The 22,897-nt window shown below is 41.9% G+C and overlaps 1 protein-coding gene across 1 annotated transcript in view; it reads right to left on the bottom strand.

The window, feature by feature from the left end:
* The window catches only part of arfgef3 (ARFGEF family member 3), an 88,837-nt gene that overhangs the window by 9,016 nt on the left and 56,924 nt on the right, over window positions 1-22,897 (bottom strand). The window contains exons 29-37 of the mRNA XM_079560398.1: window positions 21,818-21,921; window positions 21,587-21,731; window positions 21,155-21,283; window positions 19,375-19,551; window positions 18,825-18,939; window positions 18,399-18,501; window positions 10,044-10,175; window positions 9,446-9,576; window positions 567-785 (exon numbers count right to left, since the gene is read on the bottom strand). Coding sequence (XP_079416524.1) covers window positions 567-785; window positions 9,446-9,576; window positions 10,044-10,175; window positions 18,399-18,501; window positions 18,825-18,939; window positions 19,375-19,551; window positions 21,155-21,283; window positions 21,587-21,731; window positions 21,818-21,921 — 1,255 coding nt within the window. The remainder of the gene's footprint in view (window positions 1-566; window positions 786-9,445; window positions 9,577-10,043; window positions 10,176-18,398; window positions 18,502-18,824; window positions 18,940-19,374; window positions 19,552-21,154; window positions 21,284-21,586; window positions 21,732-21,817; window positions 21,922-22,897) is intronic.

Genomic DNA, 22,897 nt, shown 5'->3' with positions numbered 1-22,897 from the left:
TCAACACATGACTCACTCCATGTGGCGCAGATGAATGGGAACGTAATATGTTTACAGCAGCAGACTTTTACATGTTTGAGAATTCTATTTCAGTCGGAACAAGTGCCAGTACAACAAAGAACGTTTTCCCTGGTCATTATTTGACAGTGATTAAATTCACAAACCTGCCACATTATTCTTATGTCTGAAAGTCCTTTCTGCTGACCAACACCACACACGTTTTTGAATATGGTCTCCACTTTTGGAAACCTTTATGAGGACATACTTAGACCATAATTCATATGACCTGGAAGAGATGACTTTAAACTTTGTGACAGTTTTTGTTTCATGTGAATTGACCCAGGAATGAGAGAGAAAATAGCAATAAACTAAGACAAGAAATCTGCATTTTGACAGTTACCATAGTTACCAGTATGGAATTTTCAGCTGCTCCACCTGAGTTTTAAAGCGTAGGCTCTTTAGAATGTTGCGACGTGAACACAACCATAGTCCCGTGCTATGAAACTCTCCATTGTGAGATCTAAAACATCTCATCCATACCTGTGGCATATCCGAGTGACCCATACCTGTAGGAGTCCAGCAGCAGGTCCAGGATGATGGCCAGGTTGCTCATGGAGATGTACCTCAGGAAGCCTGCGGTGGGGCGGCCCGGGTCAGAGGTCACCGGGGTCACCCTCTCCTGACCCTCGGGCGGCTTTACGAACTCCTGCAGGAGGATGTCCGACAGGTTCTGCAGGAGAACCTGGTGGGACAGCAGGCTCACCACGATGTTCCGGAACGGGATCCTAGAACCACGGGAGAACATATTGAGGGAGTGTTTGCTCATTCAGTTCCTACAGGGCTAGTAGATACTCAGAGTTTTCGTGGGACACCACTGAAAGGCACTGCCAGAGTTGTATTTAGCTCCGTTCATGCAGTTTAATGCCTAATCTTGTTCAGTTTGGTTGTCTCTTCTTCAACTGTCGAAGAAGCAGAGGATCTGGATTTTGGCTTTCTGATTTTATTACATCCCAGATAGATCATCAAGTCTCCTTGGGCATGTTCAAATCCATAAACCATAATGTTTTTTTTTTCCTACCCCAAACTGTTTAAAACTATTGGCGCCCCAGGTGACAGTGGTGTTTATAATGGTCTGTTTTAACTGTCTGCAGTCATGGTTCCCTTCAATTGATGTCACTGAAAACTATGAATTGATCCACGAGCAATGTGAAATCTAACATTCTGCAGGACGTTTTACCAACTGATGTCGTCAAAGCACAATAACAGAAGCGTAAATTCAACCAGGAAGACTGCAGTTTGCCTTCGCCTCCTGACCACGGCCGGCCACCTCAGCCTATATCCCCCTCTTCACCAACAGTGGATTAGCTCCAAAGAAGCTACAGAATCTCTCCAAAGTAATGTTTTCCATTCCTCACGTTGCTGAATTCTTAAGTCTATCCATTCAATAACGATTCCTCGAAACTGGCTCGTGTGTCACTCCTGGTTGAATTGAAAGGGAGGAAAAGAAAAAGCTTACGATAAAATGAGCTGATTAGACACTTGAAAAAGCAGTTAAAGCCATGCACCATGCGACTGCACCTGTAGGGACGTTTTTCATCCATCGAAAGTGTTTAATTTGATTTCTCAGCTAAATGATGGTATCAGGACTCTGGACACAACAAGCTCGAGTAAAGCCGTGAATCGCTGACCGGATTTGGGTTTTCTTTTGTTGGCTGAGAGTGACAGAACTTTTCTAATCCATGCAGGACAATACTTTCGTCATCTGCCGTGTGCTATTTGAGTTCATCTTCTAGCTGGGGACACACTATAGGCCATTTTGTCCATCATAAGGAATCACGTAAAGTCTGGGGGGGGAGGGCACATGTCACGTAGCCTCTGTCCTCTCTGCTGCAGTGGACGTCTGGATTTGTGCACCCATAAACATGCTTGTCACGGTGTTCACGAACATTCCATTAGTTCATTGGGTGTGACAGCTCCCCTGAAGTCACGCCGCTCATGGCGAGTGTTGCTGGTTTGCGCATCGCTCTCGCAAAATGGAAATGAAAAAGTTCCATTGAGGAACAAATTGGATGCGCTTCCCAGTATCCAGCTTTCATCTGAAGACTGTTATGGAAATTATGGAAATCCAACTGTATATTATATATTATTATATGTTTATTATATGCTTTATTGTAATCACATTACGTATGTGTTATGAGCGACTGACAAGTACGCACTGTACCCTGTTTACAGCTAAGAGACAGTGTTTACAGCTAAGGGACACCTGCTCGGACACCTGCGTGGCCGGGGTAGTACATCTTATCTCGAATTGGAGACAGGGTGTCTGTGTCCTTGCTGTGGCGACGTTTGTCTAATACATCTTCGTCAGCGTTTTTGAATGTCTTAGGTCAACCTGAACCATTACACCATTGGGGGCATTCCACAATCGTATGATCATTGTTTATCTTTGTGTATAAATACTGTGAGCTCTGAACTGTGCTTCAGAGCATCTTGTATCTCGGTACTTGATGTGTCTCCATGTGCACATGTCCAATAAATCGGCACGCTTGACTCACGACAACTTCTCTCCGGATTTTATTTACTATGGTCTCGATATTTACCATAACAAGACAAAGAGAGACCCTAGGACAAGGAGACGAGGAGACAACGAGACAACCTTCTGGCTGGTGCTTAGTTTGTCTGCCTTTCACGAGCCCAGTTGTAAAATTGGACAGTCCCGAAATCAACACTCTTGTATCCCGAATCTATCCCAAAAATATCCAGAAAATGATCCTTGTCCCGTATAGGGCTGGGTACCATTACATGATACTTGGTTTATGATACCAATACCTGAACAATACTTTTCCCGATACCCATAATAAAATATTTGACCATAAAACAGAAGAATAGTGTTACTTTATTCCATAAAATGCTATCTTTTTAAAATTTGTATCATTTATTTGAGCTGAAACAACCAAGTCACTTCCTTAAAGGTGCACTGTGTAACATTTTGGACTATACTGTTGCCATTAGTACAAAACATGCTCCTAATGACCAGCTCGACACAGGAAATGCTATTACTGCAGCGAGAAATCAATGAATAGATTTGGATGGGAACCTAACCTGTTTAAATCTCAAATTCTGCTGCCTTTAGTCGACATCTCCACGGAAACGAGCTGGAGACGTACCCACTCCCGGTAAAATTATGTCATGTCTTAGGAGATCTGGGCCGCCCACAGCAAAATCACATGTTTGTTTGAGGTATTTTTCAATGCTGAAAATATCTGTCATAAAATAAAAGCTTGAATTTCAATTTTATTTTTTGGGTAAAATTCTACATGGTGTGGCTTTAATTTCTGTCCCTGGACCAACAGCATCAAACCTGGCGCCTCTAAAGATACAGTGCATCTGGAAAGTATTGACACCCCTACACTTTTCCTACATTTTGTTCTGTTACAGCCTCATTCCAAAATGGGATTAAATTCTTCTGAAAACCTATAATAACACCATTGCTATAATCCAATCCAACTATAATTTGTGGAGAAAATACAATACTTTGCAAGCCTGAACAGTCAGAACACACGCTTTTCCTATTCTTTGCAAAGACGTGTAGCCTAGGATCAGGGGGTGATTTCTTAGAATTCCTGATGAGTGTGACTCACAAGCAAATTAACCAATCAGAGAAAAGCCGGATACTTTTTATACAAGGAAGTTATTGGTTTTACGAAGCATCAGCCAGAAGAGCAGAGGCTAATGTGAACGATCGATGCCACAAAAATGTAAGGATACAGGGAGTCATTAGAAACTGTTCAGATTTTAAACGTAGGAGAATTCAGTGGACGGCAGGACAGGCATATATTGTGCATTATATAAGACAAAATAAATGTTTATTTGGGTCGCAGTCCATCATCATCCTAAAGTGATGGTGGCTCCTGACACCACATCGGTTGAATGGCTGTTGTTTTCTTTGTCTTTGTTTCATCATCTGCCGGTCTGTCTCTGTATATTCCCTTTTGGCGGGTCCGAAATCGCCTAAAAAAGTATCAGGGCCAGTTACGACAAACTAGACATCAGAGCTTGGCCTGTCTTTCGAGAAATAGGTCAAAGCCACAGAGCACAATCCCACCCTCTGACATTTTACCCCAGAAATCAAGGCAACCGAATTCCCATTGGAAGGACTTACGCAACTCTCAGTATCAATCTAGGCTAAAACAAACTTAAAATACTATTATGTTTTCTGAAGAATTACTCTAATCTTTAATCTTACAAATCCTTGAGGGGTCACTGGAGGATTTTACGATGGAAAATTGAAGTTTTGACTTGCAGAGCGTAGAAAGTGATCAGAGTGAACCAATATGATGAGATAAACACTGAACGAAATCACAATTGGACAAGAATGAAAGAAATGGGCACCATACAAAACTCTCTCTACTGCCTCACAGGTTCTAGGCTTATTTTGAATGTTTGGAAGCATGAATAAAACATCATGTTTTACCTTCATATCACACCAAAAATCATCAAATCAAGAAGCTTTTTAATGACGTGTACGTTTGTCCACTCGGAAGGATCAATCTTACCCAATTTTCCTGTTAGCAAAGCAGCGGGAGAAAAACACATGGTTACAATTACATTTTTTGAGACTGGACGTTTAGACACTGTTTGGAATCATGGGTTCAGTGTTGCTTTGGGCGACAGTGTACAAGTTTAAATTGAAGATACGTGGGAGGTGTTCGAAAACGCAAATACAGTGCTCTCCACAGAATAAAACAGGAACAAATGGGACAATAATGAGCTGTATGGCATTTAGCATATACTAGTGATGGGCGACACTTGAAGGCTCTCCTGGCAAAATGTCCTGTAAGGGTTCAGAGCTTCAGAGCCGCTTCACTCTGTTTGAACGTGGACGTCTTGTGGACAAACTTTATTATTGTGATTTCTTAAAAACGTGGCTTCTTATAAACACGACTGAAGCAGCAACACGATCAAATCCATGTGTGCAGTAGAGGTTTCAAACAGGTGTGTGGTGTTTTGATTTTTTTTTTGCATAAACAATCTGATGTTTACCTTTGAGTGATCAGATCAAACATAGGCAGTCCCAATGTTGTGATCAAGCACAATCAAGCAAACTCCATGAAATCAGTACATCATGGAAACTTTTCCAAAAGCTCACAGCTTCCTCGCAACTATTCCAATATTGTTGCCGGGCTAACACCAGACTGCTGTGTGCGCTCATTTTAAACTGCACAGCAGCCTGGGGACCATGGCCGAAATTTTGCATAGATTTGGGAACCAATCACAGAACAAGGAGGGACGGCAAGACGATGACGAGGTATTCGATATACGGAACCTTGAAGTTTATTTACAATTTAAAAAAAAAAAGTTTATTTACGGATCAAACATGACAGCAGCAGACGCAACGCTATTTTTCAATCAGGCTTTAGACCGTGTTCTAAATAGTGATATGATAGACATCATATCTATCATCATAGCTCTATCATGACTCTATCATAGCTCTATCATAACTCTATCATAACTTTCATAACTCTATCATAACTCTATCATAACTCTATCATAGCTCTACCATAACTCTATCATAGCTCTATCATAACTCTATCATAACTATCAAAACTCTATCATAACTCTATCATAGCTCTATCATAGCTCTATCATAGCTCTATCATAACTCTATCATAACTCTATCATAGCTCTATCATAGCTCTATCATAGCTCTATCATAGCTCTATCATAGCTCTATCATAGCTCTATCATAGCTCTGTTATAGCTCTATCATAGCTCTATCATAACTCTATCATAACTCTATCATAACTATCATAACTCTATCATAGCTCTATCATAGCTCTATCATAGCTCTATCATAGCTCTATCATAGCTCTATCATAACTCTATCATAGCTCTATTATAACTCTATCATAACTATCATAACTCTATCATAACTCTATCATAGCTCTATTATAACTCTATCATAGCTCTATCATAACTCTATCATAACTATCATAACTATCATAACTCTATCATAACTCTATCATAACTATCATAACTCTATCATAGCTCTATCATAGCTCTATCATAACTATCATAACTCTATCATAACTCTATCATAACTCTATCATAGCTCTATCATGACTCTATCATAACTATCATAACTCTATCATAACTCTATCATAACTCTATCATAACTATCATAACTATCATAACTCTATCATAACTCTATCATAACTATCATAACTCTATCATAGCTCTATCATAGCTCTATCATAACTATCATAACTATCATAACTCTATCATAACTCTATCATAACTCTATCATAGCTCTATCATGACTCTATCATAACTATCATGACTCTATCATAACTCTATCATAACTCTATCATAACTATCATAACTCTATCATAGCTCTATCATGACTCTATCATAGCTCTATCATAGCTCTATCATAGCTCTATCATAACTCTATCATAGCTCTATTATAACTCTATCATAGCTCTACCATAACTATATCATAACTTTATCATAGCTCTATCATAGCTCTATCATAACTCTATCATAACTATCATAACTCTATCATAACTCTATCATAGCTCTATCATAGCTCTATCATAGCTCTATCATAGCTCTATCATAACTCTATCATAACTCTATCATAACTCTATCATAGCTCTATCATAGCTCTATCATAACTCTATCATAGCTCTATCATAGCTCTATCATAGCTCTATCATAGCTCTATCATAACTATCATAACTCTATCATAGCTCTATCATAGCTCTATCATAACTCTATCATAACTCTATCATAGCACTATTATAACTCTATCATACCTCTATCATAACTCTATCATAACTCTATCATAACTATCATAACTCTATCATAACTATCATAACTATATCATAGCTCTATCATAACTATCATAGCTCTATCATAACTATCATAGCTCTATCATAGCTCTATCATAGCTCTATCATAACTCTATCATAACTCTATCATAGCTCTATCATAACTCTATCATAGCTCTATCATAGCTCTATCATAGCTCTATCATAGCTCTATCATAACTCTATCATAACTCTATCATAGCTCTATCATAGCTCTATCATAGCTCTATCATAGCTCTATCATAGCTCTGTTATAGCTCTATCATAGCTCTATCATAACTCTATCATAACTCTATCATAACTATCATAACTCTATCATAGCTCTATCATAGCTCTATCATAGCTCTATCATAACTCTATCATAGCTCTATTATAACTCTATCATAACTATCATAACTTTATCATAACTCTATCATAGCTCTATTATAACTCTATCATAGCTCTATCATAACTCTATCATAACTATCATAACTATCATAACTCTATCATAACTCTATCATAACTATCATAACTCTATCATAGCTCTATCATAGCTCTATCATAACTATCATAACTCTATCATAACTCTATCATAGCTCTATCATGACTCTATCATAACTATCATAACTCTATCATAACTCTATCATAACTCTATCATAACTATCATAACTATCATAACTCTATCATAACTCTATCATAACTATCATAACTCTATCATAGCTCTATCATAGCTCTATCATAACTATCATAACTATCATAACTCTATCATAGCTCTATCATAACTCTATCATAGCTCTATCATGACTCTATCATAGCTCTATCATAGCTCTATCATAACTCTATCATAGCTCTATTATAACTCTATCATAGCTCTATCATAACTCTATCATAACTTTATCATAACTATCATAACTCTATCATAGCTCTATCATAGCTCTATCATAACTCTATCATAACTCTATCATAACTCTATCATAACTCTATCATAGCTCTATCATAGCTTTATCATAGCTCTATCATAGCTCTATCATAACTCTATCATAACTCTATCATAGCTCTATCATAGCTCTATCATAGCTCTATCATAACTCTATCATAGCTCTATCATAACTATCATAACTCTATCATAGCTCTATCATAGCTCTATCATAACTCTATCATAACTCTATCATAACTCTATCATAGCATTATTATAACTCTATCATACCTCTATCATAACTCTATCATAACTCTATCATAACTATCATAACTCTATCATAACTATCATAACTATATCATAGCTCTATCATAACTATCATAGCTCTATCATAACTATCATAGCTCTATCATAGTTCTATCATAGCTCTATCATAGCTCTATCATAACTCTATCATAGCTCTATCATAACTCTATCATAGCTCTATCATAGCTCTATCATAGCTCTATCATAGCTCTATCATAGCTCTATCATAACTCTATCATAACTCTATCATAACTGTATCATAACTCTATCATAGCTCTATCATAGCACTATCATAACTCTATCATAGCTCTATCATAGCTCTATCATAACTATCATAGCTCTATCATAACTATCATAGCTCTATCATAGCTCTATCATAGCTCTATCATAACTCTATCATAGCTCTATCATAGCTCTATCATAGCTCTATCATAACTCTATCATAACTCTATCATAACTCTATCATAACTCTATCATAGCTCTATCATAGCTCTATCATAGCACTATCATAACTCTATCATAGCTCTATCATAGCTCTATCATAACTCTATCATAACTCTTGGGGACAGCAGCCTTCAATTTCAATATCTGGATATTTGGAGCCGAGCCAGGACGGACTGAAGAGCTTCCATTTCTTTCGTATCCGCCGGCATTACCAAACTACAACCAGCAAATGCGGCTCAAATGCTTGACGTCACCTACAAGCCCCGCCTCCCCCGCTCGCTGAATGGTAGGTAGAAGAAAGCGACAAAAACATGACTCAAAAGTGATGAAAAATACCAATAATCTAAAAAAAAACTAACCAAACCCAGTGACAAAGCAAGGAAAAATCTTAGACCCGTTTTGTTGGTCTTAGCTTTCAAATGAGGCATCACCCTGGCTCATAGGCTGTAGTCGAGAAGCATTTGGATTTGGGTAGAATGGGAGAAAATGTGCTCAGTTAAGGCGGAGGTTAAGAGGTTAAAACACGTTCCAGAGCAGCGATACGAGCTCTGGAGCTCCAATTGCCCATCACTAGCATATAGTAAAAATCAGAACGTCTCCAAAGGTTATTTATCTAAAACACAGATTGGACATGAGTGGAGGACACTGTATAAACAAATAGAAAATATGTTTTGATTTTCGAATTGGAGGGTTTGGGCACTCATGCGGACCGGAGCCCAACAGTCCCGCCTATACTCAAGAAAAACAAATCCCCATTCAAAACTCCCATAGACTTTGGGAGGGGGGGGTATTCTATGGAGATTGTGAATGGGATCATCACTTCCTGAACCAGCGCAGGATCAGAGTTGTGCGGGACTGTGGAGCTCCACTCTCTCTCCGGCTAAGGCGAGCGTGTGGCTGCTTTTGGACATGGGGGTATTTCCCGTACCTCTTCTGGCTGTGTCCGTTGGCCTGCTGGTCGGCCGGTAACTCGATGATGAGGACGCAGGACTGAGCGTGCTCAAAGCCCTCTTTGTTGCTGGGCGTCTTTGGAGAGCACTGGCTGTCCAACATGAACACCTGGGACACATGCACACATCTTTAGAATGAAACCTCGAACATCTGAAGATTCAACAGAAACAAGTATACAGTTGTATTTTCTTTTAGATACAGGCTACATAAGGCTGTAGTCTGTAGTAAAAGACAGTCAATATGATATAGTTGAAACAAAGTCATGCACAAGCTTATCATTGAGGCTGCAGTGATGCATTTTGCCTGAGGGGGCAGTCACGAGTACAAAACTGGCAAACTCCACACAGCCCCTTTAATGAATGAGCGATAAGCGATATTTGTCCACTATTGTTTGCCATCAGACGTCCAGCAGATAATGTGTAAAGAGCAGGTGAGTTAGGAATATGTGTGAAACCCTCATTTAAACTTGACCAGCTCCCTGCTCTCGCTTTGACAAAGGGAACACTTAATCGACCCTGTGTTTGCTCCTCCGTACAGCCGTCTCCTCCTGTGTGAGTGAGTGGTTGTGGTCGGACCTGCTGGGCCATGGCCTTGATCCTCCAGTACTCGGCCTCCGCTGTGGGGGAGTGAGAGGGGGCGGCCACCTTCACCTCGCAGGCGTCTGCCCCGGAGCTGTCAGCGCTGCTGTGGAAGCACGCCAGCAGCTTCTGCGCACACAAACCCCAGGGAAAGATTAGATCAGAGCCCATGAACATGTTTAAAGCAGTCACAATACTAACATTTGGTTAAGTATTAATAAGGTATTAATAAGCATTAGTATGTTAGATTAGGGTAGGCCATGAATACGCAATATTATTCATGGCCTATTAGCATGGTAGTTAATAATACTGTAGTTTAATGTGCAGCTTAATAATATATTTAAGTATGTAATCCATGGCTTATTGATTACTAATGCGTATTAATACTTGACAAGCACCCCTAATATAAAGTGTCACCCTGTTTGAAGCTTTTGATCATGTTATCCTCATCACAAACACACCCAGAGCTGTTAGGAAAGGGTAGTCAAACTGAGACACTCTTCCTGGATTAAAGGCCGTTTTCACACATAGAGATAAAAACAATGAAAGCGGCTTTGGGTCAATCACACTTTTTTTTGAAGGTGCGCTTCATCTGAAAGGTGTAGAGGAAGGAGGTGATCCAAGCCACTTACTTACTGATTCCATGAATATCATTTATTAACTGAGCAACATTTTTTTTTAAATGTTGTGCATATTTTTTGTGTCTTTAAGTACCCCAGTACAGAGCTACAGAATATACTGTAAAAGAAAAATCCTAGTAGGAGGGGCTTGTTTGGGGGGATGAGGGGGACCGTTGAGGCTGGGGGTCAGTTGTCTAGTTGTCACAGTGGAGGGAACGTGGGCTTAGAGAATGTCCTGAGAGGTGAGTTGACCCAAAGCTTAAGCAACCTGAGAGCTACTGGAGTCACAGAGTTACACTGGAGTTACTGCAGAACTCCGTGTGGTCTGGACATATGAAAACCACATCTTTCTTTCACTGTAATTATTCCACACCTGAGATTTTTTTTTTTTGCACTTTGGAAAAAGGATCAACAAACACTACACTGACTTTTGACAAGACAAATCGGTTATTATAACAAGGACATCAGCAAATGCCGACGCGTTTTGACCACAAGCGGCTCTTTGTCGGGGTACACATTCAAATTCAAAAGTGACACCAGGTGGTCTTGATAGTGACCCGGGTCACATGGACTTAAAAGACCTATACCTGACATTTTTTTCCTTTCGTAGGGAAACATTCTGTTTCAACCTGGAGAGACTCAAACAGACAAAAGCAGCGATTAGGAAGATTTATTGACATGTATATTAGTTTTCCCGATCAGACCCCGGCGGTAGACATCGATGTATGAAAGTCAGTATGGATGAACAGCTTGGAGTTAGGGATGTCTTCCCCGGAGCCTGGACACTGGTGGTGGTATAGGAGACCCGTGAAGGATACAGCAGGTAGAAGAGGCGGAGGTTGGGTGGAGGCGGGTCGCAGCACAGAATATTTAGTAAATATTTACTGTTTAACTGACTTAACAATCAATCAATCAATCAGCTTTTATTTGTATAGCGCTTTACAACAGCACCCGCTGAACCAAAGTGCTTTCCATAAGTGCAATATAATAAAAAACAATTTTAGCACAAAATATTTAAGAAAACACATATACAACAAACATTAAGAGTTTAAAATTAACCCTCGCATGTACTGGGAGCCAGTGTAAGGAGTACAGCACTGGAGTGATGTGACTGCACTGGTAAGTGTTTGTGAGCAGCCGAGCTGCAGCGTTTTGCACCAATTGCAGCCGGTTTAAAGTGCACTTGTTCACATCCACATAAAGTGCATTGCAGTAGTCAATACGGGAGCTCATAAAAGCGTGCATAGCCTTCTCTAAGTCATCCTGACCGAGGAAAGGTTTAACCTTGGCCAGGAGACGGAGCTGAAAAAAGCTTGTCCGAACAACAGTGTCAATCTGCTTGTCGAATTTCAGTTTGTCGTCAAACTTAACTCCTAAATTTCTCACCACTGTTTGAGAAAAAGGGGCAAGGGTTCCCAGGTCCAACACAGAGTCCATAAATTTGGGTCCAAACAAAATGCACTCACTTTTACTCTCGTTAAGATGTAAAAAGTTCTGTGTGAGCCATTCCTTGATGTCAGCCAGGGCATTATAGATGGACTGCAGTGCTCCTGTGCTGTTTGGCAAGATGGGTAAATAGACCTGTATATCGTCCGCATAAAAATGAAACGACAAGTTGTGTTTTAAAATGACAGCGCTCAGTGGCAGCATATACAGCGAAAACAACAGTGGACCAAGGATGGAGCCTTGAGGCACACCAGTGGTCAGAGGGACAGTGGAGAATGTTTATCAATTATCAATATATATGATCATTCATTAGTATACTGTAGTACTATACTATTTGTTGTAAATAGCCTAAATCCTTTCTGGCTATTTGCATCTTAATTGTGTTTTCGTCAGTGGTTATGGGATATGTTCTTGTCTTTATCCAAAAGATTCCCAAACATAAGCCTCCTTTTAGGTTCGAAAGGGGCCCAACTGAGCTGCAACGACTCTTTAAAGCAGCTCACGGCTCACCTTCAGACAGACAGTGCATGAGAGCGTGTGCAGTGAGGGACCAACACAATGCTGAGAGAGCGATGGCTGCTTTATAAGCGCTGAAATTTTCACTGTACATCCACCATCTACTGCACACCTGGACTAGACTGAGAAGTAAACAGAAGCACATGGCCATCAATCATTCAACTCTAATACAAGCCACCATTTTTAGCTAGCGCCATGTTAGTGAATGAATGGCGCTGTGATAAGGACTGCACAGAGCGAGTCCAACGAGGGTTTATAAATGTAGAGGGAATGGAGAAGAAACTTTAGTCCATGATTAAAAGTCACTTTGGCCTGATCTGTCTCCTGTAGGTAAAGAAACTCAACATGAACTCGCTCCATCCTGCAAATGTGTCATTACTGGGACGACTTGACGACAGTATTTGCGGTTGCGCCGCTGACACAAATGCACACAGCGGGACAGATGTGCTCTGAGCTCTAAAGCAGCTTACGTCCAGCAGCAGTTCACACTCAGAGAACAGTCCTGTGACCTCTGCGCTCAGGCCAGAGCAGAGCTGCCGCGGAGAACCTTCTAGATCCATGACCCCATGAGCGGAGTCCGGATCTCGACGGAGGGCGCGTGGTCCTCGCCGTGACCCTCACTGTGTCCTGGTTTTATGGCTCGGTGTCAGTCGGTGAAGTAAAAAGTAACTCACTAGGGCTGGGCTTTAATGCTTGGTTTACGACACAAATACCTGAACATTATCGAACCGTATACTATCAACCTTATTTGTCTTGCAGACCCCTTAAACCCTCCCAAACTATTCAACTTTGGGTTAATCAGTAAGAATTAATTCACAAGTTTATTATTTTACACAATATTTTGCAGAAGGATCTGAGACATCCACAACAGCATGTGAATAAGTAAGTGAACCCCTGTATTAAATATCTGCTGATCGTTCTTTTGCAGTAACAACTGTTTTTCTGTAGTTGCAGATTAGATGTTCACAACGATCAGGATGAATCTTGGACCATTCCTCTTTACAAAACTGCTGCAGCTCAGTGAGATTCAGGGGCGCACTTACTTATTGCACAGGAGAGACCTTGTGAATGTTTACATGTTATGGCAAATAAAAATATGATCAAATGCAAATGTTTGGGTGGCATTAGTTTTAACACTGTTCAATTATTCCTGAAGATCAGCCCACATTTAGTGACCAATTTAGGCAGAAATCCGAGAAATGAAATGAAATGTGAGTACACAAAGAGTGTACTTACTTTTTCTTCCCACCGTAAGCACTATGTGTAAGTAAAAAGACAGTGTTGTGTTCCAAGTAAAGCTAAAACACTCCCTAAATGGTAGCGTGCTGATTTCCACGTAAAAGCTGCTTAAGACCTGTGTTGCTTGAGACTCTGTGGTGTGCACTAATGCGTTGACGGTCCACAGAGATCCTCTCTGCAGCGAGAGGAGGCTCACTCTATGACTCAATCAGGATGGAGAACACAATGCGCGTATGGCGTTCATACGCTGTAAAAATGCTGCAAAATTGTACAAAAAAAAAAATCTGCTAAACGGCCGCGAAAGGTGAACCGTGTTATAACGAGGGACCACTGGTTGACAAATACTGATCTACAACATTAAAGCAGTACTAAGTAACTCTTGCCCCTAGAGGCCATAAGCGCAACTGCAGGTGTCGTAGCAAGTTGCGATTTTTTTCCTCTTTAATTATCCGTGAGAGTAAATACTACACTGACAGAAAAGACAAAGGGACAGAGGGATATTGTACATCCAATTACACAATGGAGATATTTTTTTGACTCAAACTCGGCTGTAAATACTGTTTAAAGTGCCGCTAGCCCGCAGTTAGCTTTGCCCAGTTAGCCTGTTAGCTTCGTCTTCGTGATTCCATTAGTGTATTAGTGTGACTCCTACCTGGTGGCAGTCAAGTTGCAATTGTGGTTTTCTGCCCAGAGACACCAGGGGGGCGATGAAAGACCCTCCAATCATCCCATTAACACTTGTATTATCCCCAGAGGGACTACAGAAAGGATATATTAAGGTAAACAAGTTACTTAGTACTGCTTTAAAGCAGAACAATGATGTTAATATATTCCATAAAAGACAATTTCTTTTAAATTCGTATCATTTAACCTCTTAACCCCCACTTTAACCAAGCTCCACTTCAGCTTTATCCAAATCTTCCAAACGCATCTAAACTACCGTTTTTGTCACACATTTCCGTCACTTTCTCATTGCCTTTTCGTCACTTTTTTCGTTGCATTTTCAGTCTTGTTTTCGTCTCATTTTTGTTGACACATTTTTAAAGAAGCTTTTAGATTTGGGTTATGCCGAACTGGAGAAAACTATGCTCAGTTCAGGTGGAGACGCTGCAGGTTGTTCTCTTAACATGTAAACTTAACGCAATAACATGTTAAAGTATTCACTGATTCAAAGTTTCTCCAGAGATCAGAGCAGCATCGTATTGAGTTGCCAAGTGTAAGTGCGTGGTATAAATAAAGTTGCCTTGCCTTCTTTGTAAGTAATATGTCAACAAAATAAACAATACATTTAAACCTGGCTCAGTCCATTTTTCTGATTTCGTCGCTGAAAAATATGGGAAATTTAGGCTATTTTTTAGGCATAAAACGCCTTATTTCTCTATGAAAACATACACTGTGTTCCAAATTGTTATGCAAATGACATTTTTCTAAGATTTTCTAAATTGTCAACTCAAATGAGAGTCAGCATAATTTTCAAGTCTTTAACTGGTAGAGGATCATTTAAATGTGGTTGAAAAATCTCCCAGTATTTTTTTCAAAAATAAATATAGTAAAGAACTCAAAATCTACTGTTCCAAATTATTATGCAATTCATCGCTTCAATACATTATAAAGCTTGTAATTAACTGAAAACGGTCATTTGTTGAATTTGTAGCATTAAGAGGTCATATTTACTGAAATCAAAAGCTATTTCAATCAAAAACATCTTGACAGGTGAAGTTATATTTTACCATAGGAGCCCTTGTTTGAGCAGCTTCAAAATTCTTAAATCCATTAAACTTGTGAGTTTTTGGACAGTTTCTGCTTGGATTTCTTTGCAGGATGTTAGAATAGCCTCCCAGAGCTGCTGTTTGGATGAAAACTGCCTCCCACCCTCATAGACGTTTTTTTTGTTGAGGCTCCAAAGGTTCTCAATAGGGTTGAAGTCAGGGGAGGAGGGGGTCCACATCATGAGTTTCTCTCCTTTTATGCCCATAGCAGCCACTGATGCAGAGGTATTCTTTACAGCAGAACATGGTGCGTTGTCATGCATGAAGATGATTTTGTTCGGGAAAGCACGGCTCTTCTTTTTGTAGCATAGAAGACAGTGGTCAGTCAGAAACTCCACATATTTTTCAAAGGTCATTTTCACACCTTCAGGGAGCCTAAAAGGGCCTAAAGGGGCCGACCAGCTCTCTCACCATGATTCTGGCCCAAAACATGACTCCGCCTCCTCCTTACTGACGTCACAGCCTTGTTGGGACATTGTGGCCATTCACCAACCATCCACTACTCCATCCATCCATCTGACCATCCAGGGTTACACGGCCTCATCAGTGAACAAGACTGTTTGAAAATGAGTCTTCATGTATTTCTGAGCCACTGCAGCCGTTTCTGTTCATCAGCTTCAATGAACACTAGAGGAGGCCGGATAGAAGGTTTATGCACAACTGCAGCCTCTGGAGGGTCCTACACCATGATGTTTGGGAGACTCCAGAGGCACCAGCAGCTTATACCTGTCTGGTGCTTTGTAGCAGCTGTTCTCTTAATCTGATGTATTGTCTGGCAGAAACCGTCCATATTGTGCCTTTATCTGCACAAAGCCGAGTGTGCTCTGAATCATCCACAAATCTCTCATCAATCTTTCATGAAATATGGAAGGTTTTTATACCTAAAGCTTACCTAAAGCTTTCAACTATTTCTCGCTTTTCATCAGCAGAGAGATCCTTTTTCTTTCCCATATTGCTTGAAAATGATGATCTGCTTAATAAAGTGGAACATCCTTTTTCAGTAGTTTTTCCCTTAACTGGGCTTAACCTGACAACTAATCATCCCAGGTCTCTGAGATTAATGTCAGTGATTCAAACAGCCCCGAGACACAATATCATCCATGAATTTCATTAAAAAAAATGTTTTTTTACCTTTTTGACACAAAAATACAATTTGTATAACAATTTGGAACGCAGTGTACAATGTGTACAATGACATCATACTCATATCTCTATTTAAAACGTTTCCTTTTTCACCTGTAGTGTCTCGCTTTAAGCAGAAACAGCCAAATACCAAAAGCATCGAAATCCCTGCTTTTGAGACTTTTATTTTTCAATACCAGTAGTGCCTGAACTTTTCCCCCAATCCATCCCGGTATCATTTAACCCTGGTACCCCAGCCCTATCATCTCAGCCTTATCTCTGCGTCCAGCCGTGTAAAGTGGTGGTTTGAGACTAGCAGTAGAGAAACCTCAAACACAAATATGGACAGATGAAAGTGGAGCTCTCAAATGAACGAGTGGCTCTGCTGAACACACAGGCAGAGAGTGCAGGAAGTATTAGGGCCAGCGGCTGCACTGAGCCGGCCTCTGGGGCTTACAGCAGTGTTAGCGTTAGCGTTAGCATGTTGACAGTATTAAAGGCTTTGGGGAACATCTGCCCCGCACACTAAGGATTAGGCCTGCTCCCGCTCCACACTCTCATACGGCGCATTAACACGCCACCCGCCCGGGCCTGTGTGTGCGTCTGCGCTCACTGTGGGCCCTTTAAAGCCGCTGTCACATGTTTGTGAGAGTGGTGCAGTGGTCAGAATTCGGCCATCTCATGGGGAGTTGCTTTGACCTGAATGCAGACTGAGGTCTTTGGGAGGGACATTTCTCCCCTTACACACTTGTGAGTCGGGCTGGGTACCATTACATTTCCATACCAGTACTTTAATGATACTTGGTTTTCCAACACTTTTTCCAGTACCTCAACTAAAATATTTGTCACCTAGAACAGTGTCTCCCAACCAGGGTTTGAACAGTTATTCATTTAGTACTTACTGACTCAGACTATTGTAGTTGTTTACCTAATTCTCATTCTGGCAGGATCTTCGAGGTAGGGGGCACTTAGAGAATAAATGAACAACTCAAGGGGTACACTGGACAAAAGAAGTTGGAAACCACTGATTTAGAACCTGACAGAACAATAATGTGAGGAAGATCTGCAGATTCACAATATCGGGTTCATCTCCAAGGTCAAGAAATGTGTAAGAATGTGGAATCATTTTGGAAAAAATTGTGGCAAAATTTGAAAAAATCGTGTAAAAAAAAATAAGGCAAAAGAGGGGGAAAATATGGAGAGGAATGGGGTAAATATGGAAAATTGGGGCAAAAAAAAGAAAAAAAAATGTTGGGGAAAGAAAATGGGTGAAACAACCAAGTCCCTTCCTTTAAAGCTGTCCCTGGACCAATAGCATCAAAACTTAGATCTTAAGATATAAGATTTGTTTTCGGTTCCTGCTTTTGATACTGATTTATTGAGCTTTGAACTGCAAAAAAAAAATGACAGAAAACTTTTCTCATATTTATATCAGTAATCTTTTTTTCCCCTATTCACCTGCAGAGTCTCGGCTTCATTTATGATTACATTATGTGTCTGGCCTGTTCTATGCACATAACAATGATATTCATACTAAAGGATCTTGATAGTTATGTCTCCGTCACATCTTCGGCTCACTGCATATGCAATGGGTCTATTTGTCTATTAGTCAGCCACTGCTGAAGCATGACTCGTCTTACCTTGACGGGCTCGAGCGTGGCGGAGAAGGCGTCCTGCAGGGCACAGCAGGCCAGACGCCACATCTCCTCCGTGAACACGGGCCCCACCGTCACCAGGACGTACCTGCAGCACAGGGCAGAAGGGAGCAGCCCGTCACACACACACACACAATCTTGTACTTCTATCTTATGAGGACATTCATAAACATAATGTATTACCCAGACCCTAAACCTAACCTTAATCCTAACCCTAACCCAAATCTAAACCCAATTCTAACCCTACAACCACAACAGTCCTTCAAATAAGTGAGGACCACCCAAAATGTCATCACTTTCCAAAAATGTCCTCACTCTGTTGGTTAAAAAGTCACACTGGTCCTCACAATGTCATAAGTACAAGCACACACACACACACATGGCTGAGTATGTGAATGTTAGAGAGCTGACCTGATGCAGGAGCAGCCCACTCTGGAGATGGGCTCGGCGGGCTCAGACACACAGGACACCAGCAGTTTGAAGAGCTCCTTCAGCATCAGGTTCATCAGGGACTCGTACCCGATATCTGCGGAGAGCACAGGGTCAGGACATCACCTGCTCTGAGACGCCTCGGCCATGTTGACAACTATGTTTATTCACTCGAGTCTTTGAGCATTTTTCATATAAACTCCCTGGTCTCCAAAAAAGTCACCTTTAACCAGTTCCCTGTCATCCAGCACTTATAAGTTGTGTTTTAGTCACACAGGTCTTACACATATTATCAGAAATTACAAGGTCTTAGCTTTCAAATGAAACATTGCAGGCTAGAGGCTGTAGACTGCAAAAAAGGGATAAAAAACATGAAAAAGCAAAAGCACCAAAATGCTCTACGTGGAAACTAAAACTATAAAGATTATGTATCTGAAACTTTCCATAGAAAATAACTGCATCTTTTTCTTTTTGAGCTGTTTGGTTTTAATCTCCTGAGAGGCGACCGTGATACAGAGTGATGTCCCGGTACCAGAATGGATGAAGCTGTTGACGTGCTCCACCACCAGCTCACAGGACAGGCCGATGGCGTGCTTGAAGTTCGCTGCCGCCACGTCCCAGTAGGCGTGGTCTCCGTGGCTCCGCTGTAACCATAGCGACATGACGGGAAGCAGCAGCTGGATGACCGAAAAGATGGCAAACCCGGGGCCTGGGGCACAAGAGACTACAGTTCAGAACCAAGCTTTAAAAATCCTTCTGCAAACACGTGTCATAGCCTTGAGCAGAGCCTTCAACATTAACAGAACCATTTCGGACCATTTTAGACCAAATGAAAGTCTCAAAGAGCCGCAATAGGTTTACATTCAAACAACCAAACAAACTGATTTATAGTATTGTTGGTCTGTTTAGAATTATACAAATACATTCATAATATATATTACAATTATTAATTATTAATTGACCTAGGAGTTTAGCGCTGAATGTTACATGGGACATGGGTGAAGGGTGTTACCTGGGACATGGGTGAAGGGTGTTACCAGGGACATGGGTGAAGGGTGCTAACAGGGACATGGGTGAAGGGTGTTACCTTTGATATGGGTGAAGGGTGCTAACAGGGACATGGGTGAGGGGTGTTACCTGGGACATGGGTGAAGGGTGTTACTAGGGACATGGGTGAAGGGTGTTACCTGGGACATGGGTGAAGGGTGCTACCAGGGACATGGGTGAAGGGAGTTACCAAGGACATGGGTGAAGGGTGTTACTAGGGACATGGGTGAAGGGTGCTAACAGGGACATGGGTGAAGGGTGTTACCTGGGACATGGGTGAAGGGTGCTACCAGGGACATGGGTGAAGGGTGTTACCTGGGACATGCGTGAAGGGTGTTACCTGGGACATGCGTGAAGGGTGCTACCAGGGACATGGGTGAAGGGTGTTACCAGGGACATGGGTGAAGGGTGTTACCAGGGACATGGGTGAAGGGTGTTACCTTTGATATGGGTGAAGGGTGCTAACAGGGACATGGGTGAAGGGAGTTACCAAGGACATGGGTGAAGGGTGTTACTAGGGACATGGGTGAAGGGTGTTACCTGGGACATGGGTGAAGGGTGCTACCAGGGACATGGGTGAAGGGTGTTACCTGGGACATGCGTGAAGGGTGTTACCTGGGACATGCGTGAAGGGAGTTACCTGGGACATGGGTGAAGGGTGTTACCTGGGACATGGGTGAAGGGTGCTACCAGGGACATGGGTGAAGGATGTTACCTGGGACATGCGTGAAGGGTGTTACCTGGGACATGGGTGAAGGGTGTTACCTGGGACATGGGTGTAGGTTGTTATATGGAACATGGGTGTAGGGTGAAATATGGAAGATGGGTGAAGGGTGTTACCTGGGACATGGGTGAAGGGTGTTACCTGGGACATGGGTGAAGGGTTCTACCAGGGACATGGGTGAAGGATGTTACCTGGGACATGCGTGAAGGGTGTTACCTGGGACATGGGTGAAGGGTGTTACCTGGGACATGGGTGAAGGGTGTTACCTGGGACATGGGTGTAGGGTGTTATATGGAACATGGGTGAAGGGTGTTACCTGGGACATGGGTGAAGTGTGTTACCTGGGACATGGGTGTAGGGTGTTATATGGAACATGGGTGAAGGGTGTTACCTGGGACATGGGTGAAGGGTGTTACCTGGGACATGGGTGTAGGGTGTTATATGGAACATGGGTGAACGGTGTTACCTGGGACATGGGTGAAGGGTGTTACCTGGGACATGGGTGTAGGGTGTTTTATGGAACATGGTTGAAGGGTGTTACCTGGGACATGCGTGAGCTCCCGCAGCAGGGTGAAGAGCAGCTCCAGCGTAGGCGGCTGGTGCTGGCGAGGGCAGGTGGACACGGCCGCAGTCAGCTGCTCCAGCAGGAGGATCCACACTTGGATCAGGCCTGATGCACAAGGAGACAAACATCATGGTAAAAGCCTGTATTCGGTTGGGAAGAAAATCTTTTAGTGACATTGTGATTTCTCTATATCTAAAGCGTCCATGGCTTATAATCCTGCTTCCATCATTGATACTTCACATTTTGTAAAATATATGAATGGGTGGGTGGTACAGTATAAAAAGTAAGGGAAAAGCAGTGGAACAATTATGTTTGCTGCCGATAACTACAGGTAAATACGCACAACATCCAAATGCTTTATAGGAACCATAACACAGTTCCATTCTGCCGTATTTACTCAAGCCTCACCGGTGTCGTCGTCGAACTCCTGCAGCACACAGTCGATGCCGTCCTCACTGCTGACGGAGCGCTCCTGACTCCTCATGGGCAGACTGGCCAGACGTGCGCCCAGGAACACCGGCTTGGAGGGCATCTTGTAGATCTTCGACAGCAGCTGCTCACACAAATATCAACATGTGTGATTTGCATTCGAGGAACCACTGCAACTGCGTCAAGTGTAGAATGTTGTTGGGGCTGCACCTGTGAACACTTGTGGAGGTAATCCAGCGCAGGCAAACACAGGTCAGTGGAGCTGTGTCCCGACGTGTTCACACAGTCTCCAATCTCCTTATAGTCTACCTCCCCTAAACACAGGGCACAAATGCATTACATACTACATACTACATACTACACCCACACCCACACCCACACACCTACACACCCACACACCCACTATGGAGGAGCAGGGTCTTGTTCTCTGCATGCTTCATGGACAAAGGTTTAATAATTGAAGTAAAATTGAAGTTAGCATTAGAAGAAGAAGAACATCTTTATTTATATAGCGCCTTTCACAGACATGGTCACAAAACGCTTTACATAAGACAATTGTACATTCACTCCATACTCGGTGGTGGAAAGCTACGTTTTTAGCTTCAGTTTCCCCTGGGGGAGACTGTCAGAAGCGCTTTCGCGACTACACACGTCTGCGCCAACGACCCTCTGGCAACCACCATACATTCACTCACACACATCATTCATCCTGGCCTATTGTGCATGTTTTTAGTGGTAGGGGAAACCGGAGTACCCGGAGGAAACCTACGCAGACACGGGGAGAACATGCAAACTCCACACAGAAAGGCCCCCGGTGGGAATCGAACCCGGACCTTCTAGCTGTGAAGCGAGAGCACTAACCGCTGCGCTACTGTGCCGCCCATCAAACATTTAAGATTATGAACTTTCCAGATGTTTTCAGCTGTTGTCAACTAGATTTAGTACAAAGCCTCGTTAGAAATCGTTAATGAATGTACAGAGCTTTTGAGATGTCACTTTAGAGACAAGTTAGCGTGTTAAATGCTACCTCAAATTCAGTTAAGTTTCTGCCTCTTGTGGGTCGGATACACATCCAGTGGCCACAAAACATCATCTTATAATATGTTAATGATAAAGAAACCGCAGAAGTTACATCAATGCCATGAAAAGGACCAAACGTCCCTTGCCGTCTTTCAGTATTGTGCCTGGCTTCCCTGATCATTTGTATGGGGATGGAACGTTCAATTCAAACAGGTCCAGGGTTCCACAGCTAACAAGTGTTTGTAGGAACTGGCTCAAAGCTAAAGGCAT

Source organism: Gobius niger (assembly GCF_951799975.1).
Source record: "Gobius niger genome assembly, chromosome: 7".
Taxonomy (NCBI): Eukaryota; Metazoa; Chordata; class Actinopteri; order Gobiiformes; family Gobiidae; genus Gobius; species Gobius niger.
The sequence above is the reverse complement of the archived record's forward strand: the minus strand, read 5'-3'. Positions and strand labels throughout refer to the sequence as shown.